We start from the raw sequence: 21,803 nt of genomic DNA on the forward strand, positions 1-21,803 counted from the left end.
AACTACAAAAGGCAAAATGCAGTAACTACATGTTTCAGAAATGACCGAGCTAGGCTCTTCTGTGTCCGATTCAGAGAAAACTGATATCAAATGAATCCAAATTGAGGTAATTTTTCTCCATGATGCAGTTACTGCATTCTGCAGACTAGTAGGAGTTTGAAGTGTTTCAGCGAAGCTTCATTTGAGTCCTGGAAACCCCGCTCTGTTTGTGTTCCTGTGGTCGTCTTCACACAGCACCCATCTGTTTTAGTTTGTAGATGTCGGTTATCGTCCTCTGCTCTTCACAGGCTGGTCTCGGTGTACACAGGGCCCGGGCTGAAGAGCGACTGACACCGAGGCTGAGTCTGAACCAGAGCTTCCTGGGCTTGTGGCTCCACGGCTCTCTCGTGTTTCTCTCCGATCTCCTGCAGCAGGAGCACATTAGCATCTCGCCACTGTCTGTATTTACAAGCGCTCAGAGACGGTTCACGCAAGACCTGCTCTATGGCCTGCAGATCGGCCTCCTTCGCCTGAAACAAGACGGACACAGAATCAAAATGACGGTTTCTTCCGAATCTATGAATATTACTGTTCAAGTGAAGCCGCTATGATTTTCTTTGATCAGTAGCGCCATCTAGTGTTTGTAGACTTCAAATATTCTATCTTAAGGGAATTCTTGGTTCAATCAACAGAGTTTGTGGCGTTGTCAAATTGCGGAGTCTATGATATTAAAATGCTTTTAATTAAATTATGCTCACCGAGGCTGAATTTGATTAAAGAACAGTAAAAACGGTAATATTGTGAACAATTTGAAATAACTTCGCTATTTGAATATATTTTCAGCAACATTACTCCAGTTTCACATGGTCCTTCATTTTAATATACTGATTTGCTGCTCAATTGTTATTGGTGCTCAGTTATTTAATAAGAGTTCCTAATATTATCAATGTTAAAAATGGTTTTAGCTGCTTAATATTTATGACATTTTTGATTCTTTGAAGAATCGAAAGTTCAAAAGAACAGCATTTATTTGAAACCGAATCTTCTGTAACCGTATGCATTTTACTGTTACTTTGAAATAAAATCATGACAACAAAGCTGAAAGTTGTAAGTATAAATTTATAGATAAAAATGACACTAGTAAGGCATTTATCAGACTAGTCTCATGTCATGTTACATAATTAATGGGCTTTGTAAAGTATTGACACTGGAAGAGAACACAACTTAAGATCTATGTTCAGAAATAATTAAATAATTGCCTCATCCCCGAGTCTCATATATATATATATAATGTAGTCTGATGAGTCACAATGCACTGGAGAGATTGTGTCCGATCTAACGCTTCCTTGAACACAAACATCCCCCTCACCTCTGAATTATAAATACCACCTGCCTCCACCTAAACACTGTACATGGTGCAAAGCAGATCATTTGGGTGAGTCAGTGTAGTTTCCCTTGATATCACAGCACAGACCACAGATACTATTCTACTTTAAAGCACTAGAGAGGAAGTCAAATATCTTAAACTGTTAGACAAAACTGCACTAACAAGAGGACAAAACTTGCACCAAAATAAATCACACGCTATCCAACTACACATCATGATTGTTGGTGTAGGGTTTACTGTAGTTACAGTGACACGTTTTATGACAAATGTTCTAGCTCCAAATCAGGCGAAATCTATAGTTTTATAGTGCATTTGGAAAATGTTTCCTCCTATTTCTCAACATTGTTCTGCAATACACTACCAGTCAAAAGTCTTTGAACAGTAAAATTTTAATGTTTTTTAAAGAAGCCTCTTCTGCTCACCAAGCCTGCATTTGATCCAAAATACAGCAAAATGTTTTACTATTTAAAATAACTGCTTTCAATTTGAATACATTTTAAAATGCTATTTATTTCTGTGATCAAAGCTGAATTTTCAGCATCATTACTCTAGTCTTCAGTGTCACATGATCCTTCAGAAATCATTCTAATTTGCTGATTTGCCATTCAGGAAACATTTATTATTAATCAATATTTAAAACAGTTGAGCAAATTTTTTCAGGATTCTTTGATGAATAGAAAGATCCAAAAATCAGCATTTATCTGAAATAAAAAGCTTTTGTAACATTACCATTCAAAAGCTTGGGGTGGTGGGGGGGTTATAGAAATTAATACTTTTATTTAGCAATAATGCTTTAAATTGATCAAAAGTGCTGATAAAGACATTTAGAATGTTACAAAAGATTTCTATTTCAGTTCTTCTGAACTTTCTTTTCATCAAAGAAACTTCTACTCAGCTGTTTTCAACATAATAATAATAATAATAATAATAATAATAATAAATGTCTTCTGAGCAGCAAATCATAATATTAGAATGCTTTCTGCAGGATCATGTGACTGGAATAATGATGCTAAAAATTCAGCTTTGAAATCACAGGAATAACTTACATTTTAAAATATATTCAAATAGAAAACAGTTATAGTACAAATACAAATTTAGAAATTTTTCTGTTATTGCTGTACTTTGGCAGACTTGATAATAAATGCAGGCTTGGTGAGCAGAAGAGGCTTCTTTAAAAAAAACTTTGGTTTAATAAAAAGGTACACTACACAAACACCAGTTTCTACAAAATTCAGATATTTCAGCAGTTTACATAAAACTATATTCACAAAACAGGCCTGACATTTGACAACTAAAACTTTTGTTTCCTTCATTACTTTTACTATATTTTAATTTATGCAGAATTTTATTTTTGAATAAATAAATACATCTAGATAAGCGTTACTGTTAACTAAAACAAGAACTAATGAAGTTAATAAAAAAGTACCTTTAATTGAAATAAAAATTTCAATTAATAATCTACAGAATCTTTGCCATTTGCATGCTCCCTGTAGATTAATTAGTATTTAGAGTAACCCTTTCAGAACTCAAACAGGCCACTTCTAACCTATGAATGGACACACCAATGTCAAACTCACCTTTAAAGTGCTGTTTAAAGCTCGAATCAGGTGTAGTTTCTCATTAATGCTCTCATTTTTGCAGCGTCTGATGAAGGAGCACCTGAAGTCACGTTTGGTGGTAGGCTGCAGGGCTCCTGTGGGGGACAGACTCACCTGCTTGAGGTGAAGATACAGCATCTCCATCTCATCAGACGGGGGGCCTGCTCAAACAACAACACAAGAGTATTTGGTTACAAACCAGTTTGAAGAGAATGTAACAAAATCGCTTACGAACATGATTACCACACTTATTGAGCAATACATTTCCATGAATTTTCCAGAAGTTTGCAATAACTGGGTAAGAATTTTTTAAAATAACTTTAGAGACAATTGTCTCAAAATAGAGACAACTCTGGTCTGACGCATGCGGGTTCTCGCGTTATTTCCTTATCACTTCTCGCATGCGTTTTGTTGTGAAACATAGTTTGCGGACCAGACAGAGCTGTCGGCGATTCTTCCTATTGTGAAGTCATGCAGTGTGTAACCCCCTGTCGCCGATCCATCGTGCAATGTGAACACAGCAGCAACTGAATGCTACCCCAGATAGTCACGCAGTGTGAAAACAACGGTGATCCGACGAGTTTGAAAATCGTGCAGTGTGAACTCGGCATAAGTTTCAAGTATATCTAGTAAGACCTTGATTAGCTAGGTCAGGTGTGTTTAATTAGTTGTTGGAGCTGAACAACAAAATAGTCACTTCCTGGTAGGGGTTGCACCGACTAATCGACTTCAATGCTCTGCCATGACGCTTTAAGCTTGACGTCGACTAGTCGCTGGTCCTATAGAGGGCGCAACAGGATAAGAAATCTTTGAAGGACTTACACATTTACGCTCAGTTTCCAAACAGTTCAAATGACAAATAAATGCATATATTCTGAAAGCGCTCCACAAGACATGTGTGATTATATTACTGGATGCTCGAAACTGAACGGGAGAATGCACGTTTTAAAACAGCTTATTGTACAGGTAAGTTAATCGCCGTTTTAATCTAACAATTCACACACACGCAATCGCTGTCTCACTAATGCATTCATATTAATGTAATCTTTACTGTGCTACTTTATCTGCATCCAATTTAGAATGAGCAGAAATATGTGAGAAATATAACGACCCAAATACAAAAGAACTGATAAAAAAAAAGCTGTTATTAGGAGCAATAGCCGTGTGGGCAGCACTGTATCATATGCCATAGCTGTGCACAAGGTGTTTGTCACAGCTCCAGACTTATTTGTTCATTAATGACATCATCAGCGACTAGTCGACTTCGACTCGACTTTCATCACATAAAAGTCGTTCAACCCCTACTTCCTGGTAAACTGGCACTAAATATCACTAAGAAAACTAGGAGAAGCCACGGAATATAATAATTTTCATATATGATAAATTACTTGCGCCTCAGAGCGAGCAGAGGAAACACAATAAATGCAGTCAGTGGATGCCAGCTGTTTGGGAACGCAGTCGTGTAAGACAATTATAAAGACATATTCTGAAAAGCCTGACTAAAGTCTGTCGTCATAATGACTATAACAACATCGATGCTGTGAATGAGATGAGTTAGTCGAGTTAGTCAAGTTATCCCGTCTCATAGCGCAAAGTCACATGACTTTTTTAATGCGCATGGCGGAATTTATTCGTAAATGCGTTTCCATCACAGTTTGTGCATCTTTTCTTATCGGATAAAGAGTTTATCCTACTCAAATATGTGCATACGTTTTTATGTGCATGCTTAGAATTTATGTGCATCTTGGCGTTTCCATCCAGCGTTTTTTTTTTATACGATATTCCAAAATGCGCATAAAAATAGGTGGATGGAAACAACAGGACCCCGATTTAAAGTTTTGGGTGAATGGACTTTCAATGGAGGAAAAGAAATCTCACAGGTTTCATTAAAAATATCTGCATTTTTGTTTCCGAGATGAATGAAAGACTTGTGTGTAGAATGAAATGTACATGAGTAACACGATGACAGTTTGCATTTAGGGTGAACTATCCCTTTAAAACGAAACAAAAAAAAAAAGTTGTTATTTCAGACTCCTGCCATGCAGTGCTCACGTAAGGATAAAAGATCTCATTCCAGCATTCACTTACAGTCATTTCCTTTGAATTCCAGTATTTTGTGGATGGGGTCTTCCTCTGAGCTAATCTCCTGCCACGACTCACTGTCTGCACTCTGAGTCGAGGTGTGTTTACACACCGGAGAAACCAGCGGGAACGAGTCCTGACATGGAGAGGAAGAGGAGCGGGGAGGCGGGAGACAGCCCTGAAACATTCACACACAAATACATTTAAAAATATAACATCAATCTATCAAAATCTCAAATAAATTCTGTTAAAAAAAAATAATAATTATACAGAGATGCCCATTAACAATAGGTTTAGTGTTTTCTTATGCATCGAGTCTTAGGAATGTGAATTGCATTTCTGTTTAATTTGTGTTTTTCTCTTAAAATTTGTTCAGTTGCTGGTTTACACTACTGTTTGGGGGTTTCAGTATCAATTCAGTATCAATTCTCCAGTCTTCAGTGTCACATGATCCTTTATGCTGATTTGCTGCGCAAGAAACCTTTCTTATCATCACTGCTGAACGCAGTTGTGCTGCTTGATATTTTTGTGGAAACCATCATACATTTCTACCCCCAAACATTTACATGGTTGTGTATGTAGAAATGAGTCAGACACATATATCTGTCCACTGCATTTTTTTGTTGTAGCTGTTCGTTTGTTTTTTTTCAAACCAAGCAGTCAAACTATTGTGGGACTCATTTCACCAGGCATTAATAGAACATATAATCCACAATGAATAGAACAGTTAAATGCTGACTTTAAGCACTTATGGTTATGGGTCTGTTTAAAGTAGCATGTCCGGACCGAGTGTGGTTACTCACATGCAGAGAGCCAGGAGTCAGCTGATCCATGTACTCCGCACACATCTCAGCTGTGTCTGCTTCATCCTCATCATCACTCTCCTCACTGTAGCACTCTATATTCACACAATCAATACCAGAATAGTGCAGCTATTAAAGTGTCAGGGGTGGCTTTGGTCAAACACATCAATTAGACTGAAATAGACGCTCAGTATTAACCAGGTGTCTGTAAGCGTTTGTGGTGTGAATCTTTACCTCCATCTGTTGAGTCTGTGGGCTCAGGTTCATTTGAAGCCTGGGTGAGTTTAGCCAGCCATCTAGGTTAAAAAGAACATTAATTACAATTAATCTCCTCATCAGACCTGTGGAATAATTGTCATGGATCATTATGAGTGTTCTCTGCCCACACAGTTTAATAGCAGCACACCCACAGCTTTCTCTCAATGTTTTTTTCAACTCATAGGTTTATTTCAGCATGTTTCAATAAACCTTTACAGGAATGGTTTACAAAAAAGCGATTTCTGTCTGTTGTTCCAAAACCATTTGACTTTTTTATTCCATGAAACAAAAATGAGATATTCTGAAGAATCTCGGGGCTGCTCTTTTCCATACATAAAAAAACCAACAACAACTTAGTAAACACACGTCAAGCACCATTACAGTATTGTAAAAAGTGGTCCATATGAAGGTATTCTGAAGCCATACAACAGCTTTGCTAGGAAGAGTCCAACTGAAATTTAAGCCATTCACTATAAATGTGTAGCTTGCTCACACCATAGATAACTCTGCTATGTTTAATATAGACATTTTTTAGGCTAATTTTACAACTCAAGTGTTCATAAGATTGGAAATGTACAGTATACAGAATTTCACACACATGTACACATTATAATAAGAAATAGAGGTTAAAATGTATTTCATTTGGCATCCACAGAGCAGTTATTGGTTATATCTGGCAAAAATAAATAAATAGCAATTAAACTGCAAAGTTTGGACCCTGTTGCTAATTAATATCTTTGTATTTTTTTTTAGAAGGCTCCCATACATTTGTTATATTTAACATTTTTGCTTTACATTTTTTCTTTAGATATTTAAATATTTTATATATGTAAAAGTTTTCTTTTTTTAATGTTTGTGTGAACTACTATAAATAAACTATTCATAAAATAGTTGCAATGGAGCACAGAACTTTTTGGACACTTTCTACCAGCAAAGCTTAGTTAAGAAATCCAAACTGTATTTTTAGTACTGGAGTTCTGCAAAACCCTGTACTTATCAAACATGCTCAACTGCATGATGTGCTGCAGACAGCTTCGGTCACAGCGAGATGCCAAAGCAGCCTGCCACACTGCAATGCAAACATGTCACGTTGGGCCAAAAACCAGACCCACAAGCTTCACATGTATGCGTAAGTGCTACATGACTAAAAGGGTCGTTTTTTTTTTTTTCCATAAGTGTAGCATCAGCAAGCACTTTATCTCTGACCACATTTACAAACACAAGAAATTGTGTCTTTTCACACTCACTTGTTCATGTCTTTCATGTTCTCAGCTGCAAAGTAGAGTGTCAGCATTTGGAGGTGGCTTGCTTTCATTGCACTGGAAAATAAGAAAGACGTGAATGCAAATTAAAACATATACAACTCCAGCAGTTCTCAGAGACAGTATCTTTGTGGATGTGTGGTTACATGACGTAGTGGAAGTATTACACAAAACCGAAAACATGTTCGACACCAAGGTTTGCCTCCCGTCTTATCTACATCCAATCTTATTTATCAAAGTAAAACACAGTTACTGTATGTCTTTTAAGAAGGAAGTCTGTGAAAAACACAGTAGCTCAGACCACATGCTTAGAGCAGGCAGTTTCCTGTGTTCTGAGCGCGCTTTAAGAGGGGTATAGATGACACTTCCAGTGTGAAAAAAAAAAAATCTGATTTACAGCCTGATAACTCGCACTAGATCTTCAAAATGCATCAGTCTAAAAACAAATCCATAGCCATTTTACATTCTCTTCAGAAAATATATGAGAACGGCATATTGCACAATCTGTTGTGGGTTGTTGCCTAGTGTGTTAAAGGTGCTGTATGTAATTTTTTGACTGTACTTAAGGCATTAAAATACAATAATATGTTCACAGATATTTAGGAACCATGCAAAGTTCACATACTTGTTTCTCTGAAAAACAATGCGCCAGCCAGTTATTCTACTTTTGAAATGCGTGTAAGGTTCGTTGAATGTCTTCAATCTGGCAACCCACATAAGCATTGAATTTGAGGAGGAGGGGGCGGGAGAAAGAACTCTCCAATATTTTGAATTTGGACTGCAATATCCATTTCAAGTACTAGCTGTCAATATTAAACACTGCACCTTTAAGTGTGTTCCCATTATGGTGTTGTTGGTGTTGCTGTGCAAGTTAAAAAAAAATGTCTTGGTAATCTTTAATCCAAATATGAAAAATTTGATTCCACTCTGGAATGGCATTCCTTGTTATGCGGTAGCTAGGATGTTCCGAGTAGTTTCCAGGGCTTTTCTATGCTGTCACTAGTGTAGTTTGGCTGGCTGCCACTCAGTTCTTATGGTTCTTTGAGTGTTTTAGTGCATTTCTATGGCTTTCTGGGTCTCTATGTATCTAGGTCAATTCTAGGTGGTTTCTGAGGCATGGTTTTGAGAGACCATTGTGAGTGTGTTCTGCGTGGCTGGCAAGACGTTGCTAGGATGTCCTGGGGTTTTGCAATGACGTTCTGTGTGGATCCCAAGGAGTTTTTATGAATTTGTGTGGGCGTTGCATATGATTGCTGTATGTTACCAAGTATGAGCAACATTTATAGCCATGCTTCCTTTAACATCCAGAATGCAGTCATTTCAGAAAAAAATAGACATAAGACCACATGTTGCAAATAGGCATGTCTGGGGTTTTTTTTTACCACAAGCAGCCAAAAATCTCTCTAAATAAGGAAGATGAACTCACAACTTCTTCTTGCATTCGGTAGCCTGTTCTATGGTGAAGTCTCTCAGGTTGATGTAGCCTTCGGCTTTCTCTGCCTGAAAAGCAACAGAAAGAACTTTTACCCATTTAAGATTAGTTTTGAACAAACTCTGGTGGATTGGTTTTTAGCAGTGTTCGTTGACATGAGACAGAACTTACTGTACACAACTAACCAGGGATGTGATACCCAAAAGCACTGCAAGACTTAATACATTGTAGAAACCACTGGCACCAATAATTGCTACAATCTACTTAAAGGGATAGTTCACCCAAAAATGAAAATTGTCATTTTCTCACCCTCAAGTTGTTCCAAACCAATACAAGTTTCTTTCTTCTGTGGAACAAGGAAGATATTTTGAAGAATGTGGGTAACCAAACAGTTGATGGTCCCCATTGATTTCCATAGCATGGAAGGATTACTATGGAAAGCAATGGGGACCAACTGTTTGGTTACCAACATTCTTCAAAATATCTTCTCTCTTGTTCCACAGAAGAAAGAAACTCGGGTTCGGAACAACTTGAGGGTGAGAAAATGATGACAGAACTTCATTTGTGGGTGAACTATCCCTTTAAGATATCTATGCTTTCATGAAATTTAGCTGTGATTTGAAGCAGCGGTTTTTGTTTTGGATACGAGATCACAAACTGAAAATGGACCAATTAGCTGTGAGCAAAGTGACGCTTCTCTGACACAAAGTCACTTCCTTTGTCCGTCTTGCTCCAAATTAATCAGTGCAAGAATTTTAGAGACACATTTTTTTTGTCAATTAATTATATTTATTTTATATAAATTATATATTACCATATTTATATTATATTTATAAAAGCATGCTTAGTGAACATATAAGAAAATATAATTTGACAATTAAAATTAATTAATTATCTTTAGCTAATAATTTCATAATATAAATTAGCTTTTAGCTTAAATTACTAATATATATTATATATATAAATAAATAAATAAATAAAATGCTTTAATATAAAAAGTTTTTAAAATGACTAATCTTACATGTTTTGGTTGAGCACTTTAAAAAGTGTATAATTTATTAACTTGACGTTTCGCTTGCACTGACAGCCAGATATTTTTTTTCTCAATTTTGTGGGAGCAGCAATGGTTCTTATAGGCTTGGTAAATGTGTTTAAACTTTTCATATTTTTTCATAATCTCCTAAGAAAAGTGAATTGCGAATCAAACTGCTCATGAGATTGGCCGTTCACTGCATACTCCGTATCAAACCCACAGTAGGGAGAGCTGCGACTCCGCTTTCGAAATGTAGAGTTTGTTCGACTTGTTTTGTGCAACAGGTTTCTAGATAACAAATTAACTCTCAAGACACATGTTCACATTTTCCATAGTGAGGGCACATATCAGGGGAAAACCACGTAACTTACCATGTCTGACGTGTACCAGTAGAGTGAACATTTCTTGAGCACAAACCAAAACTTCTTCCACCTCCAGCCCAAGAGCCCTTTGCTCTCCTTCCTTTTGTACAACCAGCCCTGACAGTCGCCCTGGCCCAGGTCTTTCACCGAGACCCTTCTGCGGCTCATCACACCATCTCCTATCACAAGCAAACACATGCAAATGAGGCGACATCGGTCCTCAGCAGTGCCGTTCTCACTGGGTTCTTAACAGTACTTTGAAACATCAATAGCAAAGATAATAGTATCACGTCTGCATGATGCAATCAACAGGGTCAAGATTACACTAACACTAGTTTTGTACATTGTGTACTTGGATCATTTTACTCTTTCAGTGAGTATAAAACATCTATAACTTGTCTTAACAATAATAGTCTATGTTAGAAACACTTTTTTTTTTCGGCTTACCTTGAGACTTCTCCCCGGCAAAGTCTTGAAGAGGGTACTGAAAGCGCAAGGAAAGAAAACAAATGCTTTAAATTATGCAGTGAACTCAGCCATCAGCGCCCACAGCTCAGAGAGACAGCGCTAATAACACAGCTGCCTCTAAAGAGAGCCTTCACTTCCCCAAACCGCCACACACACGCCAGTGAGAGAGTTCAAGTACACGTACACGCTTAAACCGATATCCTCCCTCTCACTGTTTCAAAACACTCGCATACAATGCTACATAGCCACGTACATTAAATAAAATCTCCCCACAGACTGACGATTGTTTTGAAGCTACAGTAATTGGATAGTTGATATGACGTGTAAAGCAGTGTGACATGCCATTCGTCATATTCCAAAACATTTGTTTCCCTCTAGACAGATCCCCAGTAAAGACCTCGTCTCAGATGGCCACCGGGACAAGACCACACGAGCCAGTTGAGTCCTCTGCACAATGTGACTTTGCTGCAGCCTGGAATTGAACTGCTGGTTCATCTGGTCAGAGGAGAACTGCCCCACCCAAGGTTTTTTTTGTCCATTCTGTCACCGATGGAGTTTCGGTTCCTTGCCGCTGTTGCCTCTGGCTTGCTTAGTTAGAGACACTTAATCTCCAGCGATATCGTTGACTTGATTGCACAGACACTATTTAAACTGAACTGAGCTGGATGATGACATCACTGAATTCAATAATGAACTGCCTTTAACTGAAACTTTAGTGTTTACTATTATTATTTTGCATTAATGAGACACTATTTTCCTAATTAATGCTGTACAGTTGCTTTGACACAATCTGTATTGTTAAAAGCGCTATATAAATAAAGGTTACTTGACTTGGCTCTAATTCTTGGTTAGATATTATATATTTAAATTTCATGAGTTCATATTCACAGAGAGGCTACATGGAATATTCAGACTTTAAAAAATTCATGTCAGGTCATAGGATTTTAAGTCAACTGCAGAAAGGGGAAAGAAAGGTGAAAAACTTAACCAGTAACCACACTTAAAAACACACGTTCCCACAAACATTTATAAAAATGTCATCTTTTTTTTGTTCATATACATTAATCTCTCAAAAGGTGGAGTTTCCATTTCAAAAACCGGCATTATAGATCTTCTTGTGAATGATTAATCCACGATTAAGTGTCTTTTAAAAAAAATAAATAAAAAAAAGTTTTTTTTTTTTTTAATCTCAATTTTCTATTCAAAATGTCATTACTGGATCTTCCAGTGAAAACAACGGACACATGCAATCATTAAAGGGATAGTTCACCCCAAAATGAAAATGTTATGTTTATCTGCTTACCCCCAGGGCATCCAAGATGTAGGTGACTTTGTTTCTTCAGTAGAACACAAATTATGATTTTTAACTCCAACCGTTGCGGTCTATCAGTCGTATAATGCATGGCAATGGTAACTAAATCTATGAGAGTAAAAAAAAAAAACATGCACAGACAAATCCAAATTAAACCCTGCGGCTCGTGACGACACATTGATGTCCTAAGACACGAAACGATTGGTTTGTGCCAGAAACCGAACAGTATTTATATAATTTTTTTACCTCTAATACACCACTATGTCCAACTGTCCAAGTAAGTACCATTTTGATTAGCCGTCGTACCTACAATGTTTGTGCACTGTGTAAACAATGAGTGACGTATACGCGTGAGAGATCACTTCCGGCGCTTGCGTAAACTACGCCAGAGTGCGTACACACACCTCACGCACCGGATGCCTCCGCGCACCCAAAGACAGTTGGACATAGTGGTGTATTAGAGGTAAAAAATTATATAAACACTGTTCGGTTTCTCGCACAAACCAATCGTTTCGTGTCTTAGGACATCAATGTGTCGTCACGAGCCGCAGGGTTTAATTTGGATTTGTCTGTGCATGGTTTTTTTACTCTCATAGATTTTGTTACCATTGCCATGCATTATACGACTGATAGACTGCAACGGTTAAAGTTACAAATCATCATATGTGTTCTACTGAAGAAACAAAGTCACCTACATCTTGGATGCCCTGGAGGTAAGCAGATAAACATCACATTTTTCATTTTGGGGTGAACTATCCCTTTAAGTACCAGTTTTTGCGAGCTTGTGTTCATCTGCCTCCATTTTTTAAAATCAAATTCAAATCAACAAAGCCATTGAACAACCGAATGATGGAACAAAGTCTCTGTCTTACAGATTTTTTTTTATTTTTATAATAATTCATTGCTCTCAAAAGCACGTCATAATACGAAAGAATCAACATTATTTCATGACAGTTTGCAACCATTTTACATTATGGCAAAATAAAGTTTTTTTTAACTGCTTACACACAAAATCTTTACTTGTCGCACAATTTCTGAAACCTGAACCACACACCAAATCTGCAAAATCATACACTAATTATCGGCCTTTGACTCAGTTTTCAATTTCATAAAACTCGTTTTGTAAAACACAACACAATTCTCTATGTAACAATCTAACAGGAATTCATATTATGGCAAATGTGTTTGTTTTGAGATGCGTTTATGTTATTTTGAATGCAGTGCTTCATTTTGGTGAAAACCTGCAGGTGTTTCATTCCTCGGAAAATCCCCCTCGCAGACATCGCAGACAGTGTGTTTGTGAAGCGCCTCTGCACGCTCGCAGGAGCCTCTAATAACGCCTTTCATTTGCATAATTGATTTAATCACGCGCGGCTCTTCATCACGCCTTTTGTATTTAACTTCATTGCATTATAAGAAGACCCTTTTCTTTCATTCCTGAAATGCGAGGCAAATATTGGATCACAATAATTAGGAACCACATTCCCTTCACTCGATTGGGATGTTCTCTTTTATTCTGGACGGCAAGGACAGTGTTTGTAACATCGAGCGTATTTTGCGGTATTAAACACGTATTTATACCGATTTCATCAGGCTCTGAAAATTCTTCAAAAAGAACACAAAGAATGGCCTTCTCAGCTGCCATAGGTGCAACTCTTGCGTCATCAGAACAGGGTGTTCAACGCACCACCGTTTCCGTTTAAAAAACGTTTTGCACCGTTTTGTCGGGGCTGAACGCAGCCCCGGCTATTGCCTCTAATTGGTCAAGTATGATGGGGGTTTTTCTCTCAAATTGAAACAGCTCGTTTGGGATAACTAATAAATAACCAAATAATGAATTAAGAAAAAAAAATGTGGAACGGTTTTATTTTTTACGTAGAACTCGTTGGATTAATATATTTAAATGTGACATTTTTATTTATATTTTATGTATACAACTTGGGAATGAATAGATTTAGCCTGCACTTTTTGTTGTTGTTGTTGTTATGCAAGGGCCAGTTGTTCAAAAAGTTTAGAAGTTTAGTTTTGGAAATCCCATGTTTTGCTATCCAGGATCAAGTAACCATTTTACTGTTGTGCCGGTTTTTCGAAGCAAAACTGGATTGGATCATCCTGATCCAGATACACACTTTTTCAGATTTTAAATTAAAATATAATATTTTTGTTTGCTATTGACAGTTGTTTGAGGATTTGGGGATATATTACATGTTACAAATAATGTATTTTTTGGACCAGTTTTAAAGTTTTATTACATTTTTGTTCCTGAAATCCACCCTTCTGCTGGGATCAGAATAATCCTGGTTTTACTTTAATCAAAGTATCCCAATCTTACTAAAACCTTTTGAACAACACAAACTGAGGATTTAATCCAGATCAAAACCAAGCTTGGATTTTGTGATCTAATCCGAATTCAGAATCCTTTTTTTTTTTCTTTTGAACAACCCATTTTTTTAATTTGATCCAATCCGATGGCCAAAATCTGATCAGATTACTTTTGAACAATTTGCCCCAAATCTTACATTTTTTTTACTGGCTTTCTTATCCGCGAGTGCCCTCTGGAGGAAGACCATAAAATACCAGATAGACCATTGCATTTGCCCCGCACCAGAATCCATGGTATGAGAGGATTTTTCCATTTAGCATTCTTTATTAATAGTGTTTGACAACATAATCGAGTATCAAGCAGTATCATATCTTGCTCAAAGCTAATGACCTGCTCTAGTGTTACAGTAGGTGGTTTTAAGACCACCCACTTGTTTATAACAGTTTGTTTGCATCTGAAGCGGTTGAAATGATTCAAGCATGAGTAAAACTCACAACAGAAGACCATTTATATGATTTAAGACAGTCAGTAATTGGCACACTGAAATGTGAGTTAGTAAATAATAATAAAAAAAGATTTCAGACTTTATTGTGTGTGCTACTGTAGCACAATGAAATCTTTCACACTATGATATGGCTAAATGTACTCACTCGGCTCTGTGTCATTGAGAATTGAATACATTTTTATTTCATTTCCTGAATTTGAAGTGAGGTGGTAAATGCCATGCAGAATTGTAATTTGAATATATACTTAAGGAAGCAGAATTCAAATGGAATAAATAGAATAACTTATGAAGGTGTAGTAGTCTATTTATTCCAAATATTAAACAAAAAATAAATAAAGTATAGCTTACACAGTATCCTTCAAAAGTTTGGGGGGTCTTTAAAAGTGTAGTTTTGTGAAAAACTGCCATTTAAAATATCTATTTTTTTTTATGTATTTAAAATTTTAATTTAATGCTGAATTTTCAGCAGCCATTACTCTGGTCTTCAGCATCACATGATCCTTTAAAAGTCATTCCAGTATGTTAATTTGGAGCTCAAATTTTACTATTATTATCACAGCTGAAAATGGTTAATTAATATTTTTGTGGAAACATTATTTTTTAGCTAGAATTATTATTTGATGAATAAAAAGTTAAGAAAAACTGTGAATAAAAAGTACTGAATAAAAGTATTAATTTCTTTTAAAAAATCTTACTGACCTCAATTTAAAACAAAAAATGTGATTGTTAATTTAATAGTTAATTTGAAGTGAGTTGTTTTTCTTTTTTCTAATCAGAATAAAGTATATTCTACTTATTAGCCATAATTACTCAAATGTCCTTGGACCTTTGAAATTTCATCAGATTGCATTTCAGTAAATTCAACTTCCTGTCAAATTTACACAAATGTATTAAAAGGGAGTCCATTTGGAATTCTGAAAGTCTCCCAACCCTGAAGCATACATTTTGAATTTCACAAAAACTTTCTTGCCTTATAGACACGTCAATGTGCACATTTATTAAAAAAAAAAAAAAGTCTCTTGCATGTACAGTATGCAAGTAAGTACAGTCTTTTTCTCATTTCAGAGATAACATATCTTTAACTTACCTTAAGCATATGTTTAAAAAAGCTATTTATTAAGTGGGAAATATGCTTGACCTGTATCAATAAAATACAATATATGCACACAATTAAATAACTTATTGATAACACAGTTCCAAGTGAAAATCCTTTTGAAGACCTGATTTATCAGAGAAAGAGTTTTCAGTAGTGTCCTTAATGCTGAAGAAACCTTAAATAAAGTAACAGGCATTTCACTGAGGATGTCTTTAATACTGACCCAACTGAATTTCAACAGCGTTCTGGATCTGAAGTGATAATACTGCAGACGGACAGATGTTCAGTGTGTGAGCAGCTTGAGTCGGGCGATCCAGCTGCTGAACAGTGAGGGTTCTGAGGGGGGTCTCTTGGAAGATTTGGCTGCAGGCTTCCGAGCGACGGCCTCCTGGTAGGGTATGGTGGCGCTGGTGTGTAGGTCTGCGTTGATAAAGCACTGGCTGCCGCGGATGTGGTCGACCCCTCGGATGAGCTGGCGTTCTCCTGTGGGGCGGTAGGGCAGCGGGTAACAGGGCGACTCTTCTGAGATGGTGGGGATCTGTTCGTTACTCAGATACCTGTGCAAGATCTCGTCACCTGAGGACAGATGAGACACATCATGTAAGGATGGAAACACCTTTTATGAGAGCTGTTTACTATAGTTGAAAACCTTTGATGGCGTTCTCAAACTGTTCAAGGACAAAGACAAAAGTGTCAAAAGCTTTTCAAAATTGCAAGAGTCAATCTAATTGGCTGAGTCACGTTGTTTTTGTTAGTTTGTTGGGAACCAAAGTCATTTTTATAAAGTGAGAGTTGTATATTCTGCATTGTTCTCATAGCTCAGTTACTATTGCCATTTTTTAACCCTGTGGGACAAGAAAGTATCTTCAAACTTTTCATACTGCACTAGTTAATTTAATTTGTCCACTATGTCCAACAGTTCACATCACAGGAAAATGTAAGTATGTAAAAAGTAAAGTAAGTAAGTAAAAAGTATTTTTCTTTATTATTTTTTTTTTCTTAGGCATGATCCAGCAGAAGAAACAGCCAATTATGTCCATAAAATAATCAAAACTTATTCCTTTTGCTCACACTTTGGCACACATGTAATTGCATATGGTGCCACTGATTACAGATTTAAGGTTTGGTCATGTTTATGATTTTTCAGCATATTTGAAGATTTTTCCAGACAGATTTCCAGCGGAAAGCTGCTTGTTTTGAAAGTAACTTTTTGCTAATTTGCTAATGTGACAAGTTTAAGTTACAATGTGACAATAAGTTACAATGTGGAATTTATGCAGATTTATGCTCTCATTCTGCCAGACTACGAACAAAGCAACAATGTAAAAAAAAAAAAAAAATCATGATGCAACACGATAACTTGCTTTTGACTAGCTATGATAACAGGCATTCTTCAGTAGCAACAGGAAAACAACTCTACATCTGTTTATAGTCTGCAAAAACATTGCACATGTTTACTGATGGATATACAGAGATTGCCCCTTGAGCTACTGACAAACGGAGACAAAAATGCAATGCATACAGCGTTATCTGACCTTTGTCTGCTCCCGCCCATGTAACTGGGCTTGTGAAATGTTTACGCTGACAGCTGGAGATTAACTCGCTTCAGCGGTAGTTTACACACAGGCAGGTGTTATGCTTACCTTTCCGTCCATGAGCCCAGGGTCTGGAGGGGGAGTCCAACACGCCCAGGCAAGTGTCTACCGGCATGGACATGGGACGTGGCTTCCCTAAAGCACATGCACAATGAAAGAATCAGTCTAATTGAGTCTTTGCTTGAGCCATGCTGGCTAAGACTTTTATTTAAAGGCTCAGAGTGAAAAGGAAGCAGACGTCATGGAACCATCCATGAGAGTCTCCTCTTTTATTTCTGTTCAGATTTTATTTTATTTTGTTTTGAAGCTTTGTTCACAATGCACTCAAATGCCACATAGTTCACTAAAGAGCTTTATTAAAAACTTCACATGTTGTCATATGGACAATTAGTTAGTAATTCTACCCAGCTAACAAGGAACATTCTCAGAATTGTGGTTAATATTCTCGGAAGGTTCTCTTAAAGTTTTGAACCAACTTTTTTCCAGTTATGTTCATAGAACATTCATTCAAAGTTATCTGGGCTTTACTAATGTTCTCAAAACGTCAGCACAAAAACATTACTTATACACAATTTATGGAATGTTTTATTTTAGTTTGATATTTAACGTTTTTTAAATGTTACTACTTGTTTCAGATCGTTCAGAGAACATTCAAAGGTAACGTTCCCTTAATGTTTGGAAAATTATAAAATGGAATGCTCCCTTAATGTTCACATTACAAAAAACGCTTTTAAAACATTTTAAAAACTTGACTTTTTGAATGATCCGAAAGCATTCAGAAATAACATTTTCATAACTCAATTGGAACATTAGCAAAAAGTTCTTAGAACATGATTTTGTTAGCTGGGTAGTAATTTGATTTTCATGAACAGCTTGGCTTCATTTTAGAACAGAATAAAAGATAACTTGCAGTTCAGTGAGTCGTGTTGATTCAGTAATGGCTCTGACTGATTCAGTCAGTTCATTCATTTAGTGGCTTCATCAGACTGATTCAAACCTTATTATTTTGACTTCTTTGTCATAAGACAAATCTGAGTGCAGCATTTGACACTATTTCGCACAGTATTTTGTTGGACAGATTGGAGTCTATTGGAATTATGGGTACTGCTCTGACCTGGTTTCGATCTTATTTACCGAGTCGCACTCAATTTGTGCAGTTGAAGCAGTTTACATCAAAGCCTTCATATGTTACTACTGGGGTTCCCCAGGGCTCAGTTCTCGTTCCTCTTTTATTTATTATTTATATCTTACCTCTTGGTAATATTTTTAAGAAGTTTGGTATTCAGTTTCACTGCTATGCTGAACTTTACCTGTCGTCCAAACCTACCTCTAAGTTTCCTCTGTCTATCCTCTCAGACTGTGTAGCTGAAATTAAAGACTGGTTCACAACGAATCTTCTAAAACTAAATAGTAGTAAAACTGAAATTCTCCTAGTTGGCTCAAAAACCAATCTGGCTAAGTCCAATTGTTCTTCAGTAAATATTGATAATTTTGTGCCCAGTGCCTGTATCCAAACAGGTTAAAAGTTTGGGTGTCATCTTTGATAGTAAGTTCACACGAGTTATCAGTGCGGCTGCTTTGGTGATGTTACAAAATAAAGTCACATGGGTTGAACAGGTACTAACCTCTAGATGGGGTCCGCTGTCTCAGTCGCGCTTGTGGGACGGCGAACTCAGCTGGGTTTACGCTAGGTTTGCTGTTGTAGTCACTGATATTTGAGCACCGTCTACTAGCTAAATCCAGAGATGAGTTGGGTGACGCTGAACCTTTCGGTCTCATCTTTACTCCTGCATATTCACTCATCTCTGCATCCCTGCACACATACAGAGATAAAGAAAGTTTGTTCTTATAAGTTGGGAAGTCATAATTACGACGTCAGGTGAGTCACTTTGGCCAGAGCAAGATTTCTACAAACCTACTTCTACAAAATGATGAATAAAGAATGTGCATCAGAAGTGTTTTTGCTTTTTAATCAATTTATGAAGATGCTGTAAATTGAATCGTTACTCTATATATTCTACCGTAACTGTATACTAAATATTGATAATTTTGTGCCCAGTGCCTGTATCCAAACAGGTTAAAAGTTTGGGTGTCATCTTTGATAGTAAGTTCACACGAGTTATCAGTGCGGCTGCTTTGGTGATGTTACAAAATAAAGTCACATGGGTTGAACAGGTACTAACCTCTAGATGGGGTCCGCTGTCTCAGTCGCGCTTGTGGGACGGCGAACTCAGCTGGGTTTACGCTAGGTTTGCTGTTGTAGTCACTGATATTTGAGCACCGTCTACTAGCTAAATCCAGAGATGAGTTGGGTGACGCTGAACCTTTCGGTCTCATCTTTACTCCTGCATATTCACTCATCTCTGCATCCCTGCACACATACAGAGATAAAGAAAGTTTGTTCTTATAAGTTGGGAAGTCATAATTACGACGTCAGGTGAGTCACTTTGGCCAGAGCAAGATGCACCTTTTCTACGAAAAATCCAGCAAGATTTCTACAAACCTACTTCTACAAAATGATGAATAAAGAATGTGCATCAGAAGTGTTTTTGCTTTTTAATCAATTTATGAAGATGCTGTAAATTGAATCGTTACTCTATATATTCTACCATAACTGTATACTAATGTCATATTTTATACTTGCAGCTTAGCTAGATTTATTGTAAATTTAAAAAAAGTTCAAATTTACCATCAATACAGAGGTTGCATCTAATGCATCCAACACGTCACCTACTCGAAAAATCCATGCTTAGAGAAAGTTCTGAGTCTCCCACTCGTAATTACGACTTCGTGGTGGCAGATGTGCATTTAACTCATTAATACAATCTTTCTGTCATGGCTAGAATGCACCAATAGTGCAAATAGCTTAGCAAAATGCTAACATAAAACTACTGGAATCAATTGTAAGCACATTGTACACTTCAGTATGCTAAGTATGCATACAGTCCATGTGGCGTAAATATCGTCACCAATATAGTACCTGCATAGTGTAACCAATTTTTCTAAATATTCTGTAGGCTAAGGTTGCACTTGCGGCTTAATTTTTCTTTCCACAAGGTGGTAACACTACCTGGCAGTGAGATTACAGCAGACAGCTAAAATTTAGACAGCCACATTTGTGTGAGGAAGAGATCCCCACAACTCTAGTTTAAATCAGTATGAGACATTTTAGTCAATCCTAAATTCTGAAGAAAAATAGCGCAGGCATTGGACAATGATGAAACTGTGCATGTGTCGAGCGCCTGTATTGCATACGTGTCAAAACTGAAGTATATTTTGATCTAAGTTTACATAATTTGTAATGTACTGCAAGGCAGCTCACTACGTTTTGGAACAGAGCCACATAATAATTGATTTAATATGAAGGTGATACGTTATCAGAGAAACAGATACTGACCGTGGGCTGTATGGCATGGAAGGAGGAGGAGGAATATAGAGATCTAAAATCGCAGGTTTCTCCGGACGCTTGATTTGCACAGGATTTCTGGATGACTGGGCGGCAGACACATACGATGGGCTCTAAAACAAACAAAGTTATTAGTCCCTCGTTCTGCCTGGTTTAAGATATATTTACACACGATAGCTGTGTACTAAAAATGCTACTACAAGTATTTAATTAGTAAACTATCAGTATACCTATAAGTTCACTTTTAGTATAGTTGCAGTACAAACTAAACATTTTGATGTAAACTAGTTGTGTACTCAAAGTTTACTACTGTTATACTTAAAGTACACTTAAAAGTATACTTTTATATACTAGAAAGTGGGCCAATTTAGTCCCAAGGAGTATTGAAATAGTACACTTACAAGTATACTACTAGTACACTGATATTTGTATACTTACTACATAAAGTTTACTTAAAAATATACTTGAACTTTACTTAAGTATGCTTACTAAAATAAACTTGAAGTATACTACGTTTTGGTAAGGGCATAACACAAATCAAAGTGCCTTTTTATCATGGATTATTTTTTACATTATTAATGTTTTTTCATTGAAAGAAAATCGTTTTTCTTGAGCTGTGGTCTACAGTCTGACCTTTAAAAGAATAGCGAGGTGTTTGGGAGTGTCCATATGGACTAATATTAGCTACAGTATTTCTGAAATCAATGGCTGTGTGACATTTGGACCGGGAGTTTAATCAAGTGGAAACACACATCCTGATGTAAAACCATGCTGCTGGTCCAGCAATCTTAACTGCTGTTAATCAGCATAAGTCAGCTGTGGAAGATGTGTGATATCAACATTATTTTCAATGCATTTTCAAAGGCAAGTTAACGTGTGTGTGTGTGTGTGTGTGTGTGTGT

General features: G+C 36.8%; 1 protein-coding gene across 1 annotated transcript in view; it reads right to left on the reverse strand.

The window, feature by feature from the left end:
- Positions 1–6: 6 nt before the first annotated feature.
- Positions 7–21,803, reverse strand: part of LOC107560196 (connector enhancer of kinase suppressor of ras 3-like) — a 67,319-nt gene continuing 45,522 nt past the window's right edge. Inside the window, exons 10-22 of the mRNA XM_016244308.1 lie at positions 20,893–21,014; positions 19,679–19,866; positions 17,544–17,630; positions 16,188–16,476; positions 10,643–10,708; positions 10,206–10,374; positions 8,796–8,869; positions 7,355–7,426; positions 6,084–6,145; positions 5,850–5,944; positions 5,053–5,224; positions 2,944–3,125; positions 7–509 (exon numbers count right to left, since the gene is read on the reverse strand). Coding sequence (XP_016099794.1) covers positions 282–509; positions 2,944–3,125; positions 5,053–5,224; positions 5,850–5,944; positions 6,084–6,145; positions 7,355–7,426; positions 8,796–8,869; positions 10,206–10,374; positions 10,643–10,708; positions 16,188–16,476; positions 17,544–17,630; positions 19,679–19,866; positions 20,893–21,014 — 1,806 coding nt within the window. The 3' untranslated portion in view covers positions 7–281. The remainder of the gene's footprint in view (positions 510–2,943; positions 3,126–5,052; positions 5,225–5,849; positions 5,945–6,083; positions 6,146–7,354; positions 7,427–8,795; positions 8,870–10,205; positions 10,375–10,642; positions 10,709–16,187; positions 16,477–17,543; positions 17,631–19,678; positions 19,867–20,892; positions 21,015–21,803) is intronic.

This window comes from Sinocyclocheilus grahami, unplaced genomic scaffold (assembly GCF_001515645.1).
Source record: "Sinocyclocheilus grahami isolate Dianchi unplaced genomic scaffold, SAMN03320097.WGS_v1.1 scaffold714.1, whole genome shotgun sequence".
Lineage (NCBI taxonomy): Eukaryota > Metazoa > Chordata > Actinopteri > Cypriniformes > Cyprinidae > Sinocyclocheilus > Sinocyclocheilus grahami.